This window comes from Varanus komodoensis, unplaced genomic scaffold, assembly GCF_004798865.1.
Source record: "Varanus komodoensis strain SLA01 unplaced genomic scaffold, ASM479886v1 scaffold27, whole genome shotgun sequence".
Classification (NCBI taxonomy): Eukaryota; Metazoa; Chordata; class Lepidosauria; order Squamata; family Varanidae; genus Varanus; species Varanus komodoensis.
In genome coordinates this window covers 2,726,175-2,745,905 of record NW_025335701.1, presented here as the reverse complement: position 1 = coordinate 2,745,905, position 19,731 = coordinate 2,726,175, and the positions used below count along the sequence as shown (strand labels likewise).

The window sequence follows — 19,731 nt, the reverse complement described above, 5'->3', positions numbered from 1 at the left end:
CCATTGAAGCCCGGGCCCAATTCAAGGTGTTGATTATGACCTATAAAGCCCTAAACGGCTTGGGTCCTGGCTACCTGAATGAGCGCTTACGTCCGTATATGCCCGACCGCCCTTTGAGATCTGCGGGAGAGTCCCTTCTCCGGGAACCCTCCATGAAAGAAATTAGGAGAGTAAGTATTCGGAGAAGGGCTTTCTCTGTGGTGGCACCCAACCTATGGAATTCACTCCCCAAAGAGGTCAGCCTGGCACCGTCGTTACTGGTTTTTCGGCGCCAGGTAAAGACCATTTTATTTAAACATCATTTTAATTGTTAAAACATATGATCTGGCCAGGACAACGTCTTCTTCCTTCTCTTTTCTCCTCCTATATTTTTATTTACTTATTTTATACTGATAATTTTAATTTTATATTTATAACTCAGTGTATTTTTTGTATTTTTGTAGTTAACGGTAATTTATTATGTTCTATTGTATTTCAATGTATTTTATTATGTTGTAAGCCGCCCCGAGGTTTCGGCAAGGGGCAGCATAGAAATGTTATAATAATAATAATAATAAAAAAGAAGGGGTGAGCAGTCTGCTGATCAAATTTACAGACGATACTAAAACTGGAGCAGTGGCCACAACTGAGGAGCAGGTTCTCCAGATCCAAAAGGATCTGGACAGACTATGGAAGTGGGCAGGAGAAAACAGGATGGCGTTCAATGTGGATAAGTGCAAGGTCTTGCACTTGGGGCATAGGAATAGCTGTCATAAGTACAGGTTGGATGACAAGTGGCTGGAGAGCAGCACTTGTGAAAGGGACCTCAGGGTACTGGTTGACTGCAGGCTAAACTTGAATCAGCAGTGTGATGTGGTGGTCAAGAGGGCAAATGCCACCCTTGGTTGCATAGCCAGAAGTGTGGCTTTTAGATCAAGAGAGGTATTACTACCACTCTATACGATTCTGGTGTGCCCGCAACTGGAGTATTGTGCTCAGTTTTGGGCCCCTCATTACAGAAAGGATATAGCCAGGTTGGAGTCAGGGCAGCGTAAGGTCACAAGGTTGGTGGCCGGTTTTCAGGGGATGGGGCATGAGGCGAGACTGAGGGAACTGGGTCTCTTTGGCCTGGAGAAGAGGAAACTCAGAGGGAAGATGTGAGGGGGTGTCACATGGAGATGGGTAGAGACCTGTTCTCCCCTGCAGAGGAAGGCAGGACGCGCTCCAACGGAGCAAAGCTCAGGGAGCCAAGGTTTCATTTAGATGCAAGGAAGCACTTCCTGACATTTAGGACGCCAAAGGTGTGGAATGGGCTTCCACAAGAGGTCGTTGAGGCCCCATCGGAGAGGATGTTCAAAGATAGGCTTGACATGCCCATGGTGGGCATGTCATGAGAGGAGCCAGCTGGTGCCGGAGGTAAGACTAGATGGCCTGGAAGGCCCCTTCTGACTCGCTCTGTTTCTATGTTTCTATGTGAATTTGCATCAAAACATAAATAAATTACTTTCTTTCTTGCCCCTAATCCCAAGAAATATAAACTTCTGCATGGGGCCCTTCTACTAGTTTCCAAGTAATAGCTGCAGTATAACTTATAAAAGGTGCACCCATGATAACTCTCCAGCATGTTCAAGAGGGACATCTGTCCTAGAGAAGCATGAAAGGATTCCCTGTTGCTAGGCTGTGAATGGGCAAATGCTGTAGTAAATGATACAAAGGGAATACTAATAAGATCAATGGCCTTGTTCTAGCACATAGCACAGGCCATGTAAATCTGGAAGACAGTTTTCAGGGAAAAAACATTCATGTATGTTTCCCATAGAGTTACAGAAAAGAAAGAGAGGGAGAAAGAGAGAGAGAGAGAGAGAGGGAGGGAGGGAGGGAGGGAGGGAGGGAGAGAGAGAGAGAGAGAGAGAGAGAATGAACCTAATCATTTAGAGCACAAAGGACGGAGATGGAAAGGGTTATCACTGAAATGTACATCCCCCACCTTTCTATACATGGAAGTTTCCACTAGAAGTAAAAGTCTTCCATCAGTAGAGAGAAACAGGTATTTATTGTTCTTTCATAAGAAATTTGTGGGACTTTTTTCATAAAGCTATCACCCTTCAGAGCCTTCCAATGAAAATGGAAGACAGCATCCCAGTAAAGCAGCAGATTAAAACCAGCAGATTAAGTGTGAGGCAACCATTATTTCTGATTCAGGTACCAGTGTATTTCTAGAACAAGCATTTCCATATTTTTTTCAAGTCTCATTTGCTGACCATTAAAAAAAAGAATGCCTATATAACCCAGCAGCAGCAGCAGCATTTCTAATTAATGATATGGTCATTTTAAACATCGATATCCAATCCCTTTGATGACACTGCAAGACATTTTATTTATTCTGATTCAGAAATAAATCTAATTGGGCTCAATGAAACTTACTTCCTGCGGGCTATCTCTGGGGAAAGGCATCACACTCTGGCCACACAGGACAATCACCCCTTTAAAATCAATCTATCATTCAAGATAAAACCTTCCCAATATCGCATGTAACTGGTCAGGCAGAGACTGGGTGCTGTTTGGAACCATAACAGATATCAGCGTAACTCAAAGATTAACCATCTCATTCAATACCACCCAATCAAATAATCCTTGCTCAGCCATCTTGCTCTACAATTTCTCCTAAGGAAAAAAAAATCTCTCCCCATGCACCTGAAACATCTCTGGTCAACTCCAAGCATGAAGTGTCCTTGAATTTTACTCGGGTCACAAACTTTTCTGAATAAATCTACTTTCATTTTCCAAAATTGTTCTTAGAGAGAGGTCCCGGCTCCTCCATGTTACGTTCTGCTCAAGCAGATTTGTCAGCAGAGGTGGGCAGTTCCCTTTGCAGTTTCAAGATTCCCTACTGATGATATGCAGGCAGACTGTGAGAACCAGCCTACCTTGGAAAAAGAGGGAGGCATTTCAGAGCTGGGGAAGGGAAAGGAGGAATGGAGGGGGAATTCTCTGAACCTGGCAGGAGCTGGCAGGCAAAATGAGCAGACCAGTTATGAAGTGCCTGGCATTCCTGTCATCCAGCCCTCAAGCAGCTGCACCCCCCCTTGAAGGTGCAGTCAGGTGTTTCTTTGTTTTGTTTTTTTCCCTGAAAGGGAGGGAAAGAAGGGATTTTGCAGATTGGAGTCTAGGTCACATTGGCCAATGCTTCTCCCACATTTCAAAAAAACAAGACTTTGATTCATGTTGTTTTGTAATCTGTTGAGCTTTAATGAAAGGGTGGTGGTCAGACTCTCATCTGAGTCTGCTATAGAGAAAGGAGGGAGGGAGAGAACTGTTCATTACATATTTATTTGGAGAAGCCAGTTGTCTGAGTGCATATCATTAAAATGAAAATAGGCATAAGACCACAAAATTATTATTCATAATTTATCAATTGATTACTGCATTTTTATCCTTCTTTCCAGACAATTATTGTCTCCCAAAGCAGCTCACTCCTTCATGGATCACTGCCTTGTCGTGGCAAAGGGGCTTGCGTAGCTCAATGAAGCTATGAGCTATGCTGTGCAGGGTCACCCAAGACGGACAGGTCACAGCAGAGAGCTCTGACTTTTTATTAAAGTGTAATGTCCAGAAAAGAGTGAGGACTTCACATTTACAGGACAACCTGCATTTTGCACATAAAGAATTGCATTATGATGAAACAATGTAAAATAAATTCTTGTCCTGATGTTGTTTCCACTTTCTAAACTCATCTTGTTTTTACATTAAGTTCAATTCAATATAATCAGGATTAATCTGATTTATGCCAATTAGTAAGGAAAACCATTGAAGAAAAGGATTGAAAGTAAAGTCTAGCCAATAAAATATTTGAAGATTAAATGAGAGTAGCACATGGAATTTGGAAGGGGTTTTTCTCTTTTGTTGTGGGGGGTGGGGTGGGTTGCAATTTTGTTTCTTTGTTTTAATTTGGACCAAATGTAGTAAGAAGCCTTCTAAGACAATCATTTAAGGTCCAAACTAAAAGTTATAATGACTGTATACTGCAACTGTGTCTTCCATTGTTGGTTTTTCCTTAATTAAATATTGCTGTTAGAACTGTACTATTTTATTTATTTATTTATTTATTTATTTATTTATTTATTTATTTATTTAGGGGACTTCTATGCCGCCCCATTTGCCGAAGCCTCAGGGAGGCTCACAAAAAGAGAAATATTTAAATTGCAAGTTAGGCAAAAATTATAAAAGAAACAAGGCATGAGAAGTTGACTTCTCTTGATATTTGAACCAGAAAATAACTTTTTGGGTCATGCTTGCCTCACATGTGAAACAGACATTAGAAGTAAGTGATGCTTTTATTTCTCAACAAAGAATAGATTGGTACTGACAATTCCTTGTCATCACTGTTCTCTGATTTGTGTGATGATTGTGTTTTCTTGGCAAGACACCTGAAAATGTATCTTCTATAGATGGCTACATTTTTATTACATCTGTTACACTGTTCTTTTGAAAGGCAGTGGGACTGGCCAGATCCAAAGGCCTATGTATTTCAAGGCAAAAGTAAGATGACTACATGCCACAAACATGCCAGCCCTTAGATACTGCTACAAAACAGTCCATTAGAAACACTATTTTGTCATCTTTTCCATACTATTCCATTTGTTGCCATTATAATTTCAATTTGATGGCATAACTTATTAAAAGCAGCACCAGCTAACAGTAATGTATGCAGAACAGACATACTAGAGAACACTTTTTAATATTTACCACAGCCTACATCATGAAGAATGGTTCCTGATGCCACACTAGAAAGCAGGCTTTGATGATGAAATAGTCAAATAACAAAGCAAGCACTAATGGACAATCACTTACTGTCTTCCGTGGCTACAATAGTTATGTTGTGCCATGTGCTTGTTTCTCTGTCCAATGGGGTTGCCAATGTTATTCTTCCATCTTGAGTATTGATGTTGAATTGTCTCTCAAGGTCAGTGTTCCGATCAATGGAAAACCTACAAAATGGACATCCTTGAGATTTACCTAAATACATGTGTATGGCCTGAATGCATTGCAACACAATCCAATCAATCTATCACAGATGGCATCTTTATAGCCCCAGTGGATTTGAGGAGCTTAATTGTGTTATAATTTATACGACAAAAATGATGGACTGAGAATCAGGATGGAATTATAGTCCAAGGAGTAATTAGCTGCATGCTCACAGCATGAAGGTTAGAAGCTGTCATCAAGACCAGTAGGTAGCATCTTTTTAAAACTACTGTGAATCAAGAGTTAATTAGATGATCCATCACGTTTATTGGACAGCTCATGTTGTATTTCATAGCAACTGCTGATAATTCTGTCGATACATTAAGTAGGCAGAATAGCTTTTTTGTTTTCTGTTTTTGCTGTTTTTTAACAGGACACAACAAATAGTATTATGCCAACAAGCACCATTTTTTCATTAAACTTGCCATCTGTTTACATTTTAATGCAAAGCTGCAGACAATCACTAGTTAACAGATTATCCTTTATCAATGAAATGACTTCTGAAACCCTACCACCTGAGAGTTTGAATACCTTATGGATTGACATCAGTGGTTTGCAACAAAACAACTCCAATGAGACAGCTAAGCAGAGCTTGAAAATGAGAGTATGCAGGTATATTATGCAGCTTTAACATAGAAACCAGCTTGACAAACAAGAAAGAGCTTCAGTAAATTTTCCAACAGTGAATTTAACAAAATGGTGATTTAGGACTCCCTGCAAGATCTCCAGGAAGGCTTTTATGTCAGCCTGTTTTCAGAGTTGTTTTATTAATGCATTATTTGTCAAAGAAACCAGACCAGAAAATTAAGCCTTCCAATTTCTGATGGGACATACATAAGGAAAAAAATAAGAGAGACACACAGAGAGAAATACAGATGGATAGGAAGGTACAGGTATGGTACAGCAGTCACAACTTTGAGATGTTTCACTGAATCCTAGTGGTGAATTTATGTAGGAGACTTTAATTATTATTGTTCTGAGGAATGGCATCTCACAATATCATGTCACAACTGCTCTGCATCTGTTAAGCTGCTCTGCATCTGTTACCTGAAGGAGCGCTTACATCCATATTTGCCCAGTCGCCCCCTGAGATCGGCGGGAGAGGCCCTTCTCCGGGAGCCCTCCGTGAGAGAAATTAGGAGGGTGGTTACTCGGAGAAGGGCTTTCTCAGCGGTGGCGCCTAAGTTATGGAATGCGCTCCCCAGAGAGGTCCGCCTGGCGCCGTCGTTATTTGTTTTTCGGCGCCAGGCTAAGACCTTTTTATTTAAGCAACATTTTAAATGCTAAATACAATTGAATTTTATCTGGCCAGGGCGGCTTATTTTATAATGTGAGTTTTAATTAAGATTATTTTATATGGATTTTAACTTGTTTTATCTATGTTGTAAGCCGCCCCGAGGCTTCGGCGAATGGGGCGGCATAAAAATGTTTTAATAAATAAATAAATAAATAAATAAGCATTCTGCTTCAGTATGCAGACATGAATTAGTATGAAGCAGCAAACTGGGTTAGATATACATGCTGAGGATAGAGAATGTGATAGGGATGTTTAAACATTCCCGTCTTTGTAAATCCCATGAACTGACCTGATCCGCATCTCATGAACAGATGTGCAGATCAAAAGTCAGTTTGCATTCGATTTTTCATTTAATGAGTGGCCTGATGCGGGGGAGGAAGGTGGGGTGTATTTTGAAAAAAAAAAAAAAAAACATTTAGAGAGATGCTTAGTGATAGGGGGAGGGAGAAAACAAGAGAGGGAGAGACACAAATGTGCACACCCATGCACTGTTTAATGAAGATTTTTAAAAATCCAATTTAATACAGAAATTGATAGCACAATTTATGACTAAACATATAGCAAGTGATGTATATCAATAAACAGAGTACCACCAATCAGCCTAGCCAATGATCATGTGCATCCCCCTAGCAGCCCAAGTTGGGAATCACTGACTTAATGTTCGATTCCTCCTGTTCCAGAGGTACACTCCCTCTCTATAGGAAGTTTGCTTGAGTCATAATGTCTAAAGAGTAAGCCACTGACAAACTTCACTTTCTACTCATGAACTTATCTAATGAACTTTGAAATAGGAATGGGTGGACAGGCAATCTTCAAGTTCACTGAAGTTCTCTGACTCTTCCTTGACACTCAGTTCAACTTGTTTGTGTTCTTTTCCTTCACAGCAGGAAAAGTCCAGATTTTAAAACGTGCACAGGCAAAACGTTCACATTCCCTGCATAAGCTAAACCATTAAGCTGTGGATTTGCTCAAGTGCAGAACCACACCCTTTCAGTGATGAACACAAGCTGTGAATATTTTCTGAAAATAGTACTCATGTTCATTTTTGGGACTCTGAAAAGGACATATTTGTATAATTTGCAAACAGAAACAGAATTCTCATACTCCCCTGTTTTGAAAATGCATTCTGTGATAATGATTCTCACCACATGGTATGTCCTTGAATTGCATGGGTATATTACACACTTTGTGAAAAAGTACTAGAACTCAGCCAACATTTCCCAGACAGTCTTTCCCAAAAACCATTTTGAATACTTCTTTTTCTCACACTTCTAGAAGAATGTCATTTTGTAGGATTTTCTACACAGAATCTCCACCATTTTCCCATCACAATGACCCAGATCAGCAATAGGTCTGGAAACACTGGAAGGGTGGAAAATGATGGCTAAACTAGCACTGCAGTTGCTGCAAATACCACCTGAAACTTCAGAAAAAATAAAATAAAGCTTAGGGAGAAAAGATGAGATGAGACCAGGAGAAAGAGGAAGAGGAAGGGAACAGTTCTCTGTTGAGCAATGCTTTTCACCAGACTTGCATCTATCATTGATCCCCCTTCAATCAATGACTTCATATTTCCACATTCAAGAAAATGATAACAAGAACAACTTTCTAGACACTTTCCACAAGCTTATGAAGCCCTTAATGCATTTTTCTGAGTAAGTGAGGGCTAAAATCCAACCATGATGGGGTGGGATTGTGTATTCTAACCCTGCTCCCAACATGCATATGCACTGTCCCCCAGAAATAACTGGCTAACATGGCAACGTTGGAAATTTGAGGAGGTAGGGCAGGATTTCCATCCCCATCCCATGCTTTTTGAGTTTTGCAGGGCTTGTGTGTTATGTGACTGTGCTGGTTTTATTCTTGGTATAACTGTGAATAGAGAGGGCTTTTGGTGTAGGTAGGAGGCGGCGGCAGCAGCTATGGCAGAACACCAAGATCTTGACACATTTAAATCAAGGATATAAACTTGGCCATTGGGATACACTTCTGTGGTTGATATGCTGTTCAGAAGGGAGTATCTAGCTGTTATATTTGTCCCCATAGTATAAAAAGGAAGAAGGAGGTGGGGCAAGACCATGCACAACTTTAATTTACAGCGTGGATGGGGAAACTCTGGCTCTTGGGACTTTGACATGTTACAGAGTCCACCATCCTTACTCCAGCTTTACAGGGGCTGATAAAAGTTGGATTCCATGAATACCTGGAGGACCACACGCTCACCCCCCTTCCCATCTTATAGACCTCTAGGAATATCACAAGTAACTTAAAAACAAACCATTCTCATCCAGTAGTGTGAGTTTCCTGGATGACAGCTGCGAGGATGTCTCCTGCTGTTTGCCTTGCATATCTGACTCCAGCAAGGCTTCAAGTGGAGATTTTTTTCCTAGATTGGTAACCCTAAAGTTGGCCCAAAAGGACAACTCATAAACATCTTCTCTGAGCTGCATAGTGTTAGATGCAAGGAAGATGTGAGGTAGAGATGGATGAGAAATGTGCTTAGATTTTCTTTTCATGTGAAATGTCCTAATTTTGTATTGTTAAACCAATACCCAAAATACTCAAAATATCCTGTAAAAGTGGTTCTTCTCTGAAGTTTGCAGTGAAGTTCTCCATTTTAAAAAACCATATATATGGAAAATGGTTCTAAGATATAATATATTATGGAATTTCTTTGCAAACATTTATATATTAGGAAGCTTTGAATACCAAAATGAATTTATTGGGAGAAATTCACGTGCAAAATAAATTTGTTGTCTGATTTATTATTGTTTTGCTTCAATAAATAGAATTTCAAGATTCGGGTTGAATTTAAGTTTGGACACTGCCCAGTGTTCAAGCTTAATTTACACAGGAGAATGAAAGAAATCACAATTAACAGTTTTGTTCCTCCCTCCCTAGCTGCCAGCCCAAGGCAAAGTAGCTCCTATTTCATGCCCATTTGGGCCTGATGGCTCTAAAAAGTTGGCTGTATAAATAACAGCTCATCATTTATTTATTTATTTAACATTTTTTGTATCCTGCCCTTTGCAGTGTCTTAGGGTGGCAATAATATAAATAAGACACAGCATCACAATAATATATGCAATCAATATTAAAAACAGTACTAACGTTTAAAATGCTGGGGCAATAAAAGTTTTCGGCCTGGCACTAAAATTAACGAAGCATCAGTGCCAGGTGCACCACTCTGGGGAGCCCATTCCATAGCCGGGGCACCACCACAGAGAAGGCCCTCCTCTGCGTAACCACTCTTCTGACCTTCTTCAAAGAGGACTCCAGGAGAAGGACCTCCACTCCACATCTTAGAGGTAAGGCAGATACATATGGAAGGAGGTGCTCCTTCAAATGTCCTGGTCCTATGCCATTTTGGACTTTATATGTCATCACTAGCACCTTAAACTGAGCCTAGACTTGAGTTGAAAGTCAGTGCAGATGGTACAGGACAGGCATTATATGTATATATCTGCCAGTTCCTGCTAGCAACCTGGCTGGTCTGTCAGGACCATCATCAAGGGCAGTCCCATGTAGAGCAGGTTACAGTAGTCCAACCGTGAAGCTACCAGAGCATGGGTCATTATTGCAAGGCTCTGCTCATCCAAGTAAGGACATAGTTGATGGATCAGCCAAAGCTGAAGGAAAGCGCTCCTCACCACAGAAGTCATCTGGAACTCCAAGGAGTAAATCCATTGCTACTTATATTGAAGTGCCAGTATGAATACCAATATCAAATCATATTGCATTATATGTTGTGCCCCACATTTTATATGAGTGCAGAGCAAAATAATAATATTACTACTACTAATGATAATATCAATGGCATCCTGCAGATGCCAGTTTTGAGAATCAGCTCAACAAATGGGGGAATACCTAATCTTACACTACAAGTTATTAGAGAGAGAGTTAGAAACAGAGAAACAGAGTGAGACAGAAGCGGTCTCCCGGGCCATCTAGTCTGACCCCCAGCTCCAGCCAGCTCCGTGCATGACATGTCACCATTTCTCACTGGTTAGCCCAGTGATGTTGGCATGGCCAGCATCAGCTTTCTCTAGTATATGGATGGGGAACGTCCACTAACAAACCTACCTTCAGAGAGCCTTGTGGCTAATTGGGTAGGCTAAAAATCCAATAAATAAATAAATTGGGATGAATGGCAGTCAGTATACTAATCTGATCCCCCCCTTACACACACGCCATTTTTAAAAAGTTGCTGCCCACCTTCTGAATGTTACTGGAAGATGAGTTCCAGATCCTTTAGCAACTCACTAAACAAGCTAACCAATGAGAAATACAACTGTTCTCATCTGCTGCATGAATCACTGTTTGGTAATTCCAGGATCATTGTGATTCATGAAGTATTCCTGCTATTGCTCCATCCATGAAATGTGTAGTGTACATAAAACATCAGATGTATATGGATAAAGCTACTATGTGCTTATGCCAACATTATGTACATTTGAAATTTAAAGGGCTGTGGTATGACCCAGAAAAAATGTTTTTTAACAGAATCAATGGGGAAAATGGTGTCTGGAGTACTATGGAGCACTGAAACAGTCAAATTGACTTGCAGGCAATGCCGTGGCAAGCTGCTATAGCAAAGATAATTAGGGAAATCTGCCCAGCATGCACAGCCGCACGCCATGCCGTGATCATACCCAAAGGGTTGCTGTCCCTCTGTCTAATCTGCCTCACAAGAGTGCTGTGTGAACGAAACGGGATAGACCTAAGTACATTGTGCCGAACTCCTTAAAGGGAAGGTAGCATAAACATGTAATAACTAATGGTGAAAAAATTAAGTTTCCAAATATCTAATTCACTGAAATAAAATTATTTTGTGGATAAACAGATTTTCACTATGTGGATTATCAACTCGTCCATTATTCATTAATCCAGCGCTAAGATATTAAACTAGAATTTAACAGCAGTGCACACAGAACAACAACAACTAACTAACAAGGCACGCTGGAGATGCAAGAAATAGAACTGTGAACCCTCATTCATATGCAGAAACAAAAGCCATATTTCATATTGATTTTTATTTAGCTCCATAAATAAATTTCTCTCATGATGTAATTTTATTTATAGTCTCTGCAACTATACATATTGCTTGTACAGGGGATTTGTGTGGGTTTCTGTATTGACTTTCAACTAGCTAGTTACAATGCTAAAATACATTAAAAAGTGTAACATTTCTCTAAAGAAATGAAACAGATCTACAAGTTTCCAAGAAAGTAAAGCCCTTTCATAACACTGCATTGATATATATCATATGGAATATTTGCACCTACCTTGTCCTGATAATGTGCTTTTTTAATGAGGGCATTAAACATGTAAGCAATACATAAATGTACATTTCTATAAAACCAGGGTTGGGAGAAGAAAGAGTATATCTTGGGAAATAATGACCTTTGTGATCTCCTTAGTAACACTCTAGTTTATTGGACATTTGTTGTGAGGTTAGTACTACACGAAATAGGTGGTATGATTAAACCTTTCTTTAGCTGAAGGTTCCAAGGTGGATTCATATGCAAATTCCAGAAGCACACTCTATCTTTCTCTTTACTCATCTGTAGGAGGGAGTTGCTATTTTGCATGGATGTAAATGAAGGCTTAGGACAGCATTTTGCATTATGAACCTCTGACACCAATACCAACACCTATTTTGCTTTCCCCACTGAGATGTGAATCACAATATTGATGCTCTAAATCACTGTATCTCAGCAATGGCAACCAGACAGGGCATGTTACTAGGTGATGGAGATGAACAGCCAGGCTTCAGGAAAGCATGAAATCCTGGATCTAGAATTTTAGTGCGTGCTGTGATTTTTTTTAAGTGCATTTTTCAAAGGATGAAATATCTTTGGGTATGTGTTAGGTGATGGGGGAGGTTCCTTGCAAGAGGAGAATGGTGTCTAATGCCTGCTTCTGAATGTATCAGTACAATGAAGATGCATAGGGAGTATGATAAATATGCTTTATCCAAATTTAGGGCATTGTCTGGCAAGGCTAACATTTTAACATCCTGCAGAAAATGACCTAAATTTCCTGCACTAATTTAGCTTATCCTCCATATTTCACAAGCTCCCAGATATTCATGCTTCACCAAATTTCACACTTACCTAGTGCAATTCTTGACAACTGTAAAGATATCAAATTTTAATATATAATTTGAGATGCAGGGATGTTTCTAGAGGAAGATTAATGAGAATGTGAGCATATCTGTTTTACAGGTAAAATCATGCAGAAGTTATATGGATTGGAAATAAACACATTGTCCACTGTATGCAGTAGCACTTCTGAGCCAGGTTGCCTTAGCATTCCTGGTAATAATGAATCTTCTGGGCTTTCTGTGGTTGCATACAGGAGAACCTCATTTTTGTTCTCAAAACATGCAAGCGTGGCTTTGTTGGAGCCTGACTGTGATCCACCAAAATTAAGCAAATGTCCACCGAAATGCTCACAAATTGCTGAACATGTGCACAGGTATATGAGAAGAAAACTATTAACAAAATTAGGTGAAAAAGGCAAGCAACATAAGATGCAAAAAAGGGGGATCTCACATTGCTGTATTTTGCCAGATCAAGTACAAAAACCAATGCAATGGATTCAAGAACAAGTGAGGCACAATCTTAATGAAGCTCCTGGTAGGGTTCTTGGTACTGAACTAATGCAGGAATGATTGATGTAAACAGCTGGCTGATGGCTTGAAAGGAGGGAAGGGAAGGGAAGGGAAGGGAAGGGAAGGGAAGGGAAGGGAAGGGAAGGGAAGGGAAGGGAAGGGAAGGGAGGAGCAAGGTTTGCTGAACTAACCATGACCAGCTTTACTAAAAGTCCAACTATTCCTACTGGTCTACACTGTGGAATTATTAAAACTGACACCCCTTGTTAAGGCTGTTCATTAGTTATTTTTACAATTATTTAATGATGATTCTGTAATGGAGAAGGTGCAGTGGCCCAAGGAGGGAAGAAAGAATTAAATCTAGATCTGGGGCTGCAGAGCCAGGGGGTGGCTACAAGGCTGTTCCAAGCTGAAACTGGGCAAAAGGAGGGAGAGGAAATCTTTCAAGGTCGCAAATCTTCCAAGGATCACACCTGGTCAGAACATAAGATGTCACCCCATAGAATTAACATTTCTGATTGCTTGGAAGGGTGGATAAAGAAGGACCTCAGCCTGGCAGTTGCTCCCTGCTTGGAGAGAGACTGGTTGCTGCCAAAGGCTCTGTCCATCTGCACTCTGATACTCCACCCATGAACAAACTTTGTTAAGTCTTCTGCTTGTTGTTAGTAGCAGGCTAGCTAGCTTTGTTATTTTTGGTTTGAGGTGGTCAAAAGGCTTGGGGTTTAGACTCTTAACTCTGTAACTTGTATTCTGCTATCCAACTTCCCCCTTCATTTACTCTCCTCTTTATATGCATGTGTTTGAGTTCCTGAGTTTGTGCCCTTTTAATATTCTCCACTCCTACTGTTTGTTTAATAGAGTTCTGTTTCCCCAAGTACTGGATGGATGTGTGCTAAATCCAGTGTGTCGAGCTCCTTGTGGTTGGGACCAGGGAGCTTTGGGGTATTAGTTTCCCCAGGAGGATGTGGGGAGGTGCGGATTTCTGCACAGTTTCCACGCAGTTTCCATGCAGTTTTAGCACAGTTTTAGCATTGTTCTGCTACAGATTCCTGGGAAAGGAAATAATTAAACAAAAAATGCATAACCTAGTAACATAGTCCAGAGACCAATACATATCAAAATGCCTCTGATGTTGAAAATTGCGCAGACAGAAGTTGCCCTTAACAAGTACTGAATAATGCAACTGCAAATCTGAAGAGATCAGTGGGGGGAAGAGAGCTGGATTATAATAAAACAGGGGCTGTAAAAATGCAGAACCACCCCCCAAGAAAACCAGTGGGGACAAGAGGAAAACTGTCCTAGGAATGTGCTGTATGGTTTCTGTTACAGAGGTTTTGTTCTTGAAAGATCCCAAGAAGCAGTGTTCTGAAGCTCCTACATGTTCCATAGACATTCTAAGAGGGGGAAGGGGGCTTTATGATATAAATCATACAGCTTGTTCCTGCAGTGCATCCTCTTTATTTCCAGGGGTGTGGGTGGGAGGTTGAAAAAGTTCCACGGATATCAGGTGCTTTCAGCAGATAGTGGACTAGAGGGGAAAGGGGGCTAAAAATGGATTTCTGGATAGCTGGGTGGTGAGAAAATTTTGGTTTTGGGGAAGGTGGAAGGTTTTCAAAGGCAAGTGCCAAAGCTCTGAGCAGAAGTTGGATTTGAGTGAGTGCCAAGTCGTGTAGGACAGAGTGAGATCTATGTAAACTCTGTGTGTGTGTGTGTGTGTGTGTGTGTGTGTGTGTGTGTATGCAAGTGTGTACATACATCCAAACAGATAAGTGTTTGGATGTATACATATATACTTGTGGGCCACACCAGACATGGAAAGATGCTGACAAGGTTATGCACACACACAACCAGACCCTACTGAAATATGCATTCTGATGGCTCCAATTTTGGTTGGAACAGTTCAGGATAAGCAAATATACTTCATGGACAACTGCTCCAAAAATAAATCCATGCAAACATTTATATTTATCCAAGCTGTGGTACTTGTAGGGGGTGCTCCCAATGAGGCTGAGGCTTTCTGGTAGCCAAAAAGCTGATTATATTCACCTCCTCTTCATTTAATACACTCTTGGTTAGAATCTCTGATAGAACAGAATTCACATTTAAAAAAAATAAATGAGAAGGTATCAGCCAATAACTATGACACTGGATATATATTGGTATTGCAAAAACAAAAACATTCTAGCATTTCCCAGGAAGGGGCGGGTTACTGCAGGATCTTCCAGCAAGAAAATGTGAGCTTCAAAGAGGGATTCTCTTTAGGGCCATTGGAGGGAAGGAAATGCTTGCTGCAACCCAGGGCAAACCCTATATCCCTGTAGGATAGAAAGATGCACTTTACAGTAGAACAGGTACTAAGATTAGACCAAGGAAGGATTTTTATTTATGAACACCCATGATTCTAAGTCCACTAACAGAATAAAAAAGGTGTTTTTGTTTGTTTATAAAATCCCAAGGAAGTAGATGCAATTGAAAATATCTAATATCTAAGCCAGGCAACTCCAAGCACTCTGGGAGGAAATGGATTATTCAAATCCATTTCAATCAGGTTTTGGACGTGGGTTAGGAACAGAAACTGCCTTGGTCAACCTGTGGGATGACCTATGTCAGGAGCGACGGGGGAGAGCGACCCTGTCAATTCTTCTGGATCACTCAGCAGCTTTCAGTACCCTCAGCCATGGTGTCCTTCTGGAGATGCTGGCTGGGCTAGAAGTTGGAGGCACTGCTTTGTGGTGGTTTAACTCCTATCTCTCTCCAATTGGTGGAGCTGGGGGACTGTTGCTCTGTGACATGGCATCTGCACCATGGAGTTCCACGGGGCTCCATTCTGTCCCCCATGCTCTTTAACATCTACATGAAAGTGCTGGGTGGGGTCATCTGGAGGTATGGGCTGAAATGTCATCAGTATACTGATGACACTCAGCTCTACCTCTCACTTTTATCTAACCCAGGCGAGGCAGTGACTGTCCTGAACCAGTGCCTTGGCTCAGTAATGGACTTTATGAGGGCCAATAAACTGAAGCTCAATTCAGACAAGACGGAGGTTATGCTGGTGGGCAGTCCATTTGTCCAACTGGGAAGCTTTCAACCAATCTTGGATGGGATTGTGCTCCCCCTAGTGGATACGGTTTATAGCACTGGGGTGCTCCCAGGTCCTGAGCTTTCACTTGTCTCTCAGGTGGCCTTGGTGGCCATCAGCTTAGGCTGATTTTCCAGCTATGCCCCTACTTGGATGAGCGGAGCCTCACCACACTTACCCACATGCTGGTAACCAATTGTCTGGATTACTGCAATGCCCTCTATGTAGGCTTGCCTTTGAAGATGGTCCAGACCCCCAATTACTCCAAACAGAGCAGTGCATTTACTCTAGGACCAGCCCTAGAGAACATATCACACTGGTCCTACACCAGATAAATTGGCTGCCTGTCATTGCCTGGGCCCAACTCAAAGTGCTCACATATAAAGCATAAAATGGCTTGGGACTGGGATTTTTAAAGGAACACTTGTCTCCATATATCCCTATCAGACCACTCAGGTAATCAGTGGAGGCCCTCCTTCATGGACTCCCCACCTCCAAATGAGGTGAGGGGAAATTGGCAAGGAAAAGGGCCTTCTCAGTCATCGCACCTAATTTTTGGAATTCTGGCACCCACTTTATCTCACTTTCAGCACCAAGTTAAGACTTTTTAAAATTTAGTATCTGTTTCTAGATTGGAGTATTGGTTTGCTGTTGGTTTATTGATTTATTATCTTATTGGTTGGTGTTATTTGGTTATATTGTCTTTATTTTCCTCCTTTTCCTATTTATATGGTTGTGTTTATATTGTAAATATAAACATAATTCTATTATGTTTTATGGATTGCATGATATTTATTTGTTTGTTTATATAAAAGCTGTTTATATGCCACCCAGAGAGCCTCTGGGTGGCATATAAATACAATAGATAGATAGATAGATAGAATCCTTCAAAATCTTCTTGCATCTTGGGTGTGGTGGGGGTTCAATTGACACTCAAGACCAGGAAATGGGTCACTGCCAACTGCCAGGAAACCCTGGCCCTGCATCTCTTTCTTGACATCTTTATCTGTTTTAGATGATAAAAAAGTACCAGCACAAAAGCAAGACAGATGGAGCATGCACATGATAGTCATGTAACGAGTGGAGCTAGCTGGAGCCAGGGGTACGACTAGATGGCCTGGAATGCCCCTTCTGACTCACTCTGTTTCTATATTTCTATGTTTCTATGAAACCACAAAGATGGACAAAGAGCAATATGTGACGATCCAAGTATTTTTCTAGCTTTGCTCATTTCAGCTCATTCACATGAAGGATTTCTAGCACAGATGGTCAAAAGGCACACTGCACCTGTAATGTGCAGTAAACAAAAAGGAAGAGGAAAAGAAAAGACGGGGTGCAAAATACAACTTCAAGATGACATCACCTCCCTCCTCCATTGGTAAAATTCTGTGAATGAAGTGGTGGACTTGCAGAACAGAATTGCATGACACCCAGTGTGGTACAATGGGTTAAGAGTGCAGCTCCAGGACTCAGGAGATCCGGGTTCTAGACCATTGACTGGCCTAAAGTTATCCAGCGTGTTTCATGGCTGACTGGGGACTAGAACCTGGATCTCCCAGTTTCTCAGCCCAACACTCTCACCACCACACTACATTGACTCTCAGCATGTTTTGTTTCATTGGGAACTTTAATATTGTGCTTCCTATCATGATTGAGATCACCACCCACATACCCATCCTTTTCCTCTAGCTCAAAGAGAGAGAACAAATAAAGGTGAAGACAAAGGCAAAGAAGAGTGCTGTTATTTTTCACTAGCCTTCTGGGCGATCATGCCAGTGTAATTAACCCTAGTACCAATGAGGGGTGAGAGAGAACTGGAAGAGCTTGTCCCCCAAATTTCAAAGTCAGCACTGATTCCATTTTTCCAGCTTCCTTTGGTTCTTTCTTCCTTACTGCTCTGAAAGTTACCAGCTGCTTTGCGAGTTACCACTCTCAAAACAGCTTTCAGTAGTACTAAAACAAAGAAAACTATCATATCAAAGTGACATTAAAATAGCAGAGCTGATGAAACAATGCAAAATAAAGTCATAACTATGTTTTTTCACAGACTAAATAAAGCTCATTAAAAAAAACCCACTCAAACAATATTCTTAAAAGGACTTGGAAAACAAAATGGTATTTCCTTGGAACAGAAAAGTCTTAAGGCTAAATTACTAGGCAAACCTGCCTGCTAAGACCATTCCATGGACTGGACACAAGTAATAAGAAGGCCTTTTCTATGGTGACTCCATGTCTAGCCTGCAAAGGGTGGAGACATTAAGAGGTATGTCATATTATAGATACTACAGATATTAATATTTACAGTCATAATTAATATTAATATAATTAATATTACAGTCATATTACAGATATGACTTTGCCTATGAGCCAGTTCATGTGAGTGTGGTCTTCTGTACACTGATGAAGCTCTTTGAAAGAAACATACTTGAATAGCTTTAAGGAAGCAGTACCTGATAGAGCTGGAAGTTACATCAGGGTCATGGGCAGTCACCTGACCAATCACAGAGTTAATAGCAGCATTTTCATGCACTTCCAGTAGGTAGGTTGGTGATGAAAAGACTGGAGGTTCATCAGCATCCTCTACGACAATTTTTACTGTTGCTGTATCCTTGAAGGGTCCCACACTGATGAAACGTGGATCAATGTGTACATTAGTTGCTTCTAGCTTCAGAGTATAGGATCTTTTGAACTCAAAGTCCAGGGGCTGTTAAGAATGACAAAGATAAATACATTTTTCTAATGACAACAACAGCAAGAACAAACAAATACAATGGGGACGGATGGAAGTGCTGTGCATTTAAGCTCCAGACACTTGGATTTAATGCAATCTCTTTCTCTTTCATTTGATCTGGGCTGTAAATTTTCTGGGCATTTATTGATAATTGTTTATAGGCTAAGGCTCAATGAAATCCTGCCAAATCAGCCTTACTTTTTCTCAAAACTAGGAACACAGGCATACACAACACTTCCTTACTAAGAGTTCTGTCACTTTTCTCCTTTAGCCCTGTAATAATTTTTACTACTAATGGTCTGGGCTGCATATTAATCATGTACCCAATCCGTATTCTGTTCATTGGAGATAAGGAGCAAAGGGGAAATGAACAAACTTTATGTGGAAGGAATATTTTACTGTTTGCCAAAGTGTGCCTGGGCATGTGCATGCAAGTACGCACACACGATTAAAAATTAATGTCCTTTAATGGGTACAGTCAGTATTGAAACTAATCATATGACAAGGTAATATTACACATTAACCAGGGTTTTAAAGCATATTTATGTCTGTGTGGAGGAACAGAACTTTCCTCCATTTTTGCATTGAGAGAATAATCCTAAAGGAACAACACTCAGTAAATACAAACTTGGAATTACAGAACCCTCTGTCTATCCAGTTGCCTTCCATCAGAAACCAGGGGCAGCAGGAGAAGGGTAAAAACTTTACAGCTTCCCATCTGACTATTTAAAACTGACTAACTATTAGCTAACTAGCTAACTATCAGGACTGTCTAGCTGATTTATCAGGCAGTGGGTAAGAATGATAATGAAAAAGCTCTTTCATCAATTAGATCCCAGTCCATTCTCCTTCCTCCATCTTTGTTGGTTGGAATGCCCCCCATTTTAGCCTCTGTATTCTGAGAAGCCACAGTGGCGCTTGCCCACACTAGAGGCATTCAAGATGAAACTCTGCAGCCATATGAGAGGAATGAGAGGAATGAGAGGAATGAGAGTCCTGCACTG

At 40.8% G+C, this 19,731-nt stretch overlaps 1 protein-coding gene across 3 annotated transcripts in view; it reads right to left on the bottom strand.

Moving 5' to 3' along the window:
* The window catches only part of CDH8 (cadherin 8), a 299,609-nt gene that overhangs the window by 91,644 nt on the left and 188,234 nt on the right, over nt 1–19,731 (bottom strand). For 2 of the 3 annotated variants that reach the window (XM_044434245.1, XM_044434246.1), the window contains exons 6-7: nt 18,447–18,700; nt 4,831–4,967 (exon numbers count right to left, since the gene is read on the bottom strand). In XM_044434245.1, the coding sequence (XP_044290180.1) occupies nt 4,831–4,967; nt 18,447–18,700 (391 nt within the window). Of the gene's footprint in view, nt 1–4,826; nt 4,968–18,446; nt 18,701–19,731 lie in introns of all 3 variants that reach the window. The other variant, XM_044434247.1, reaches the window with a different exon arrangement.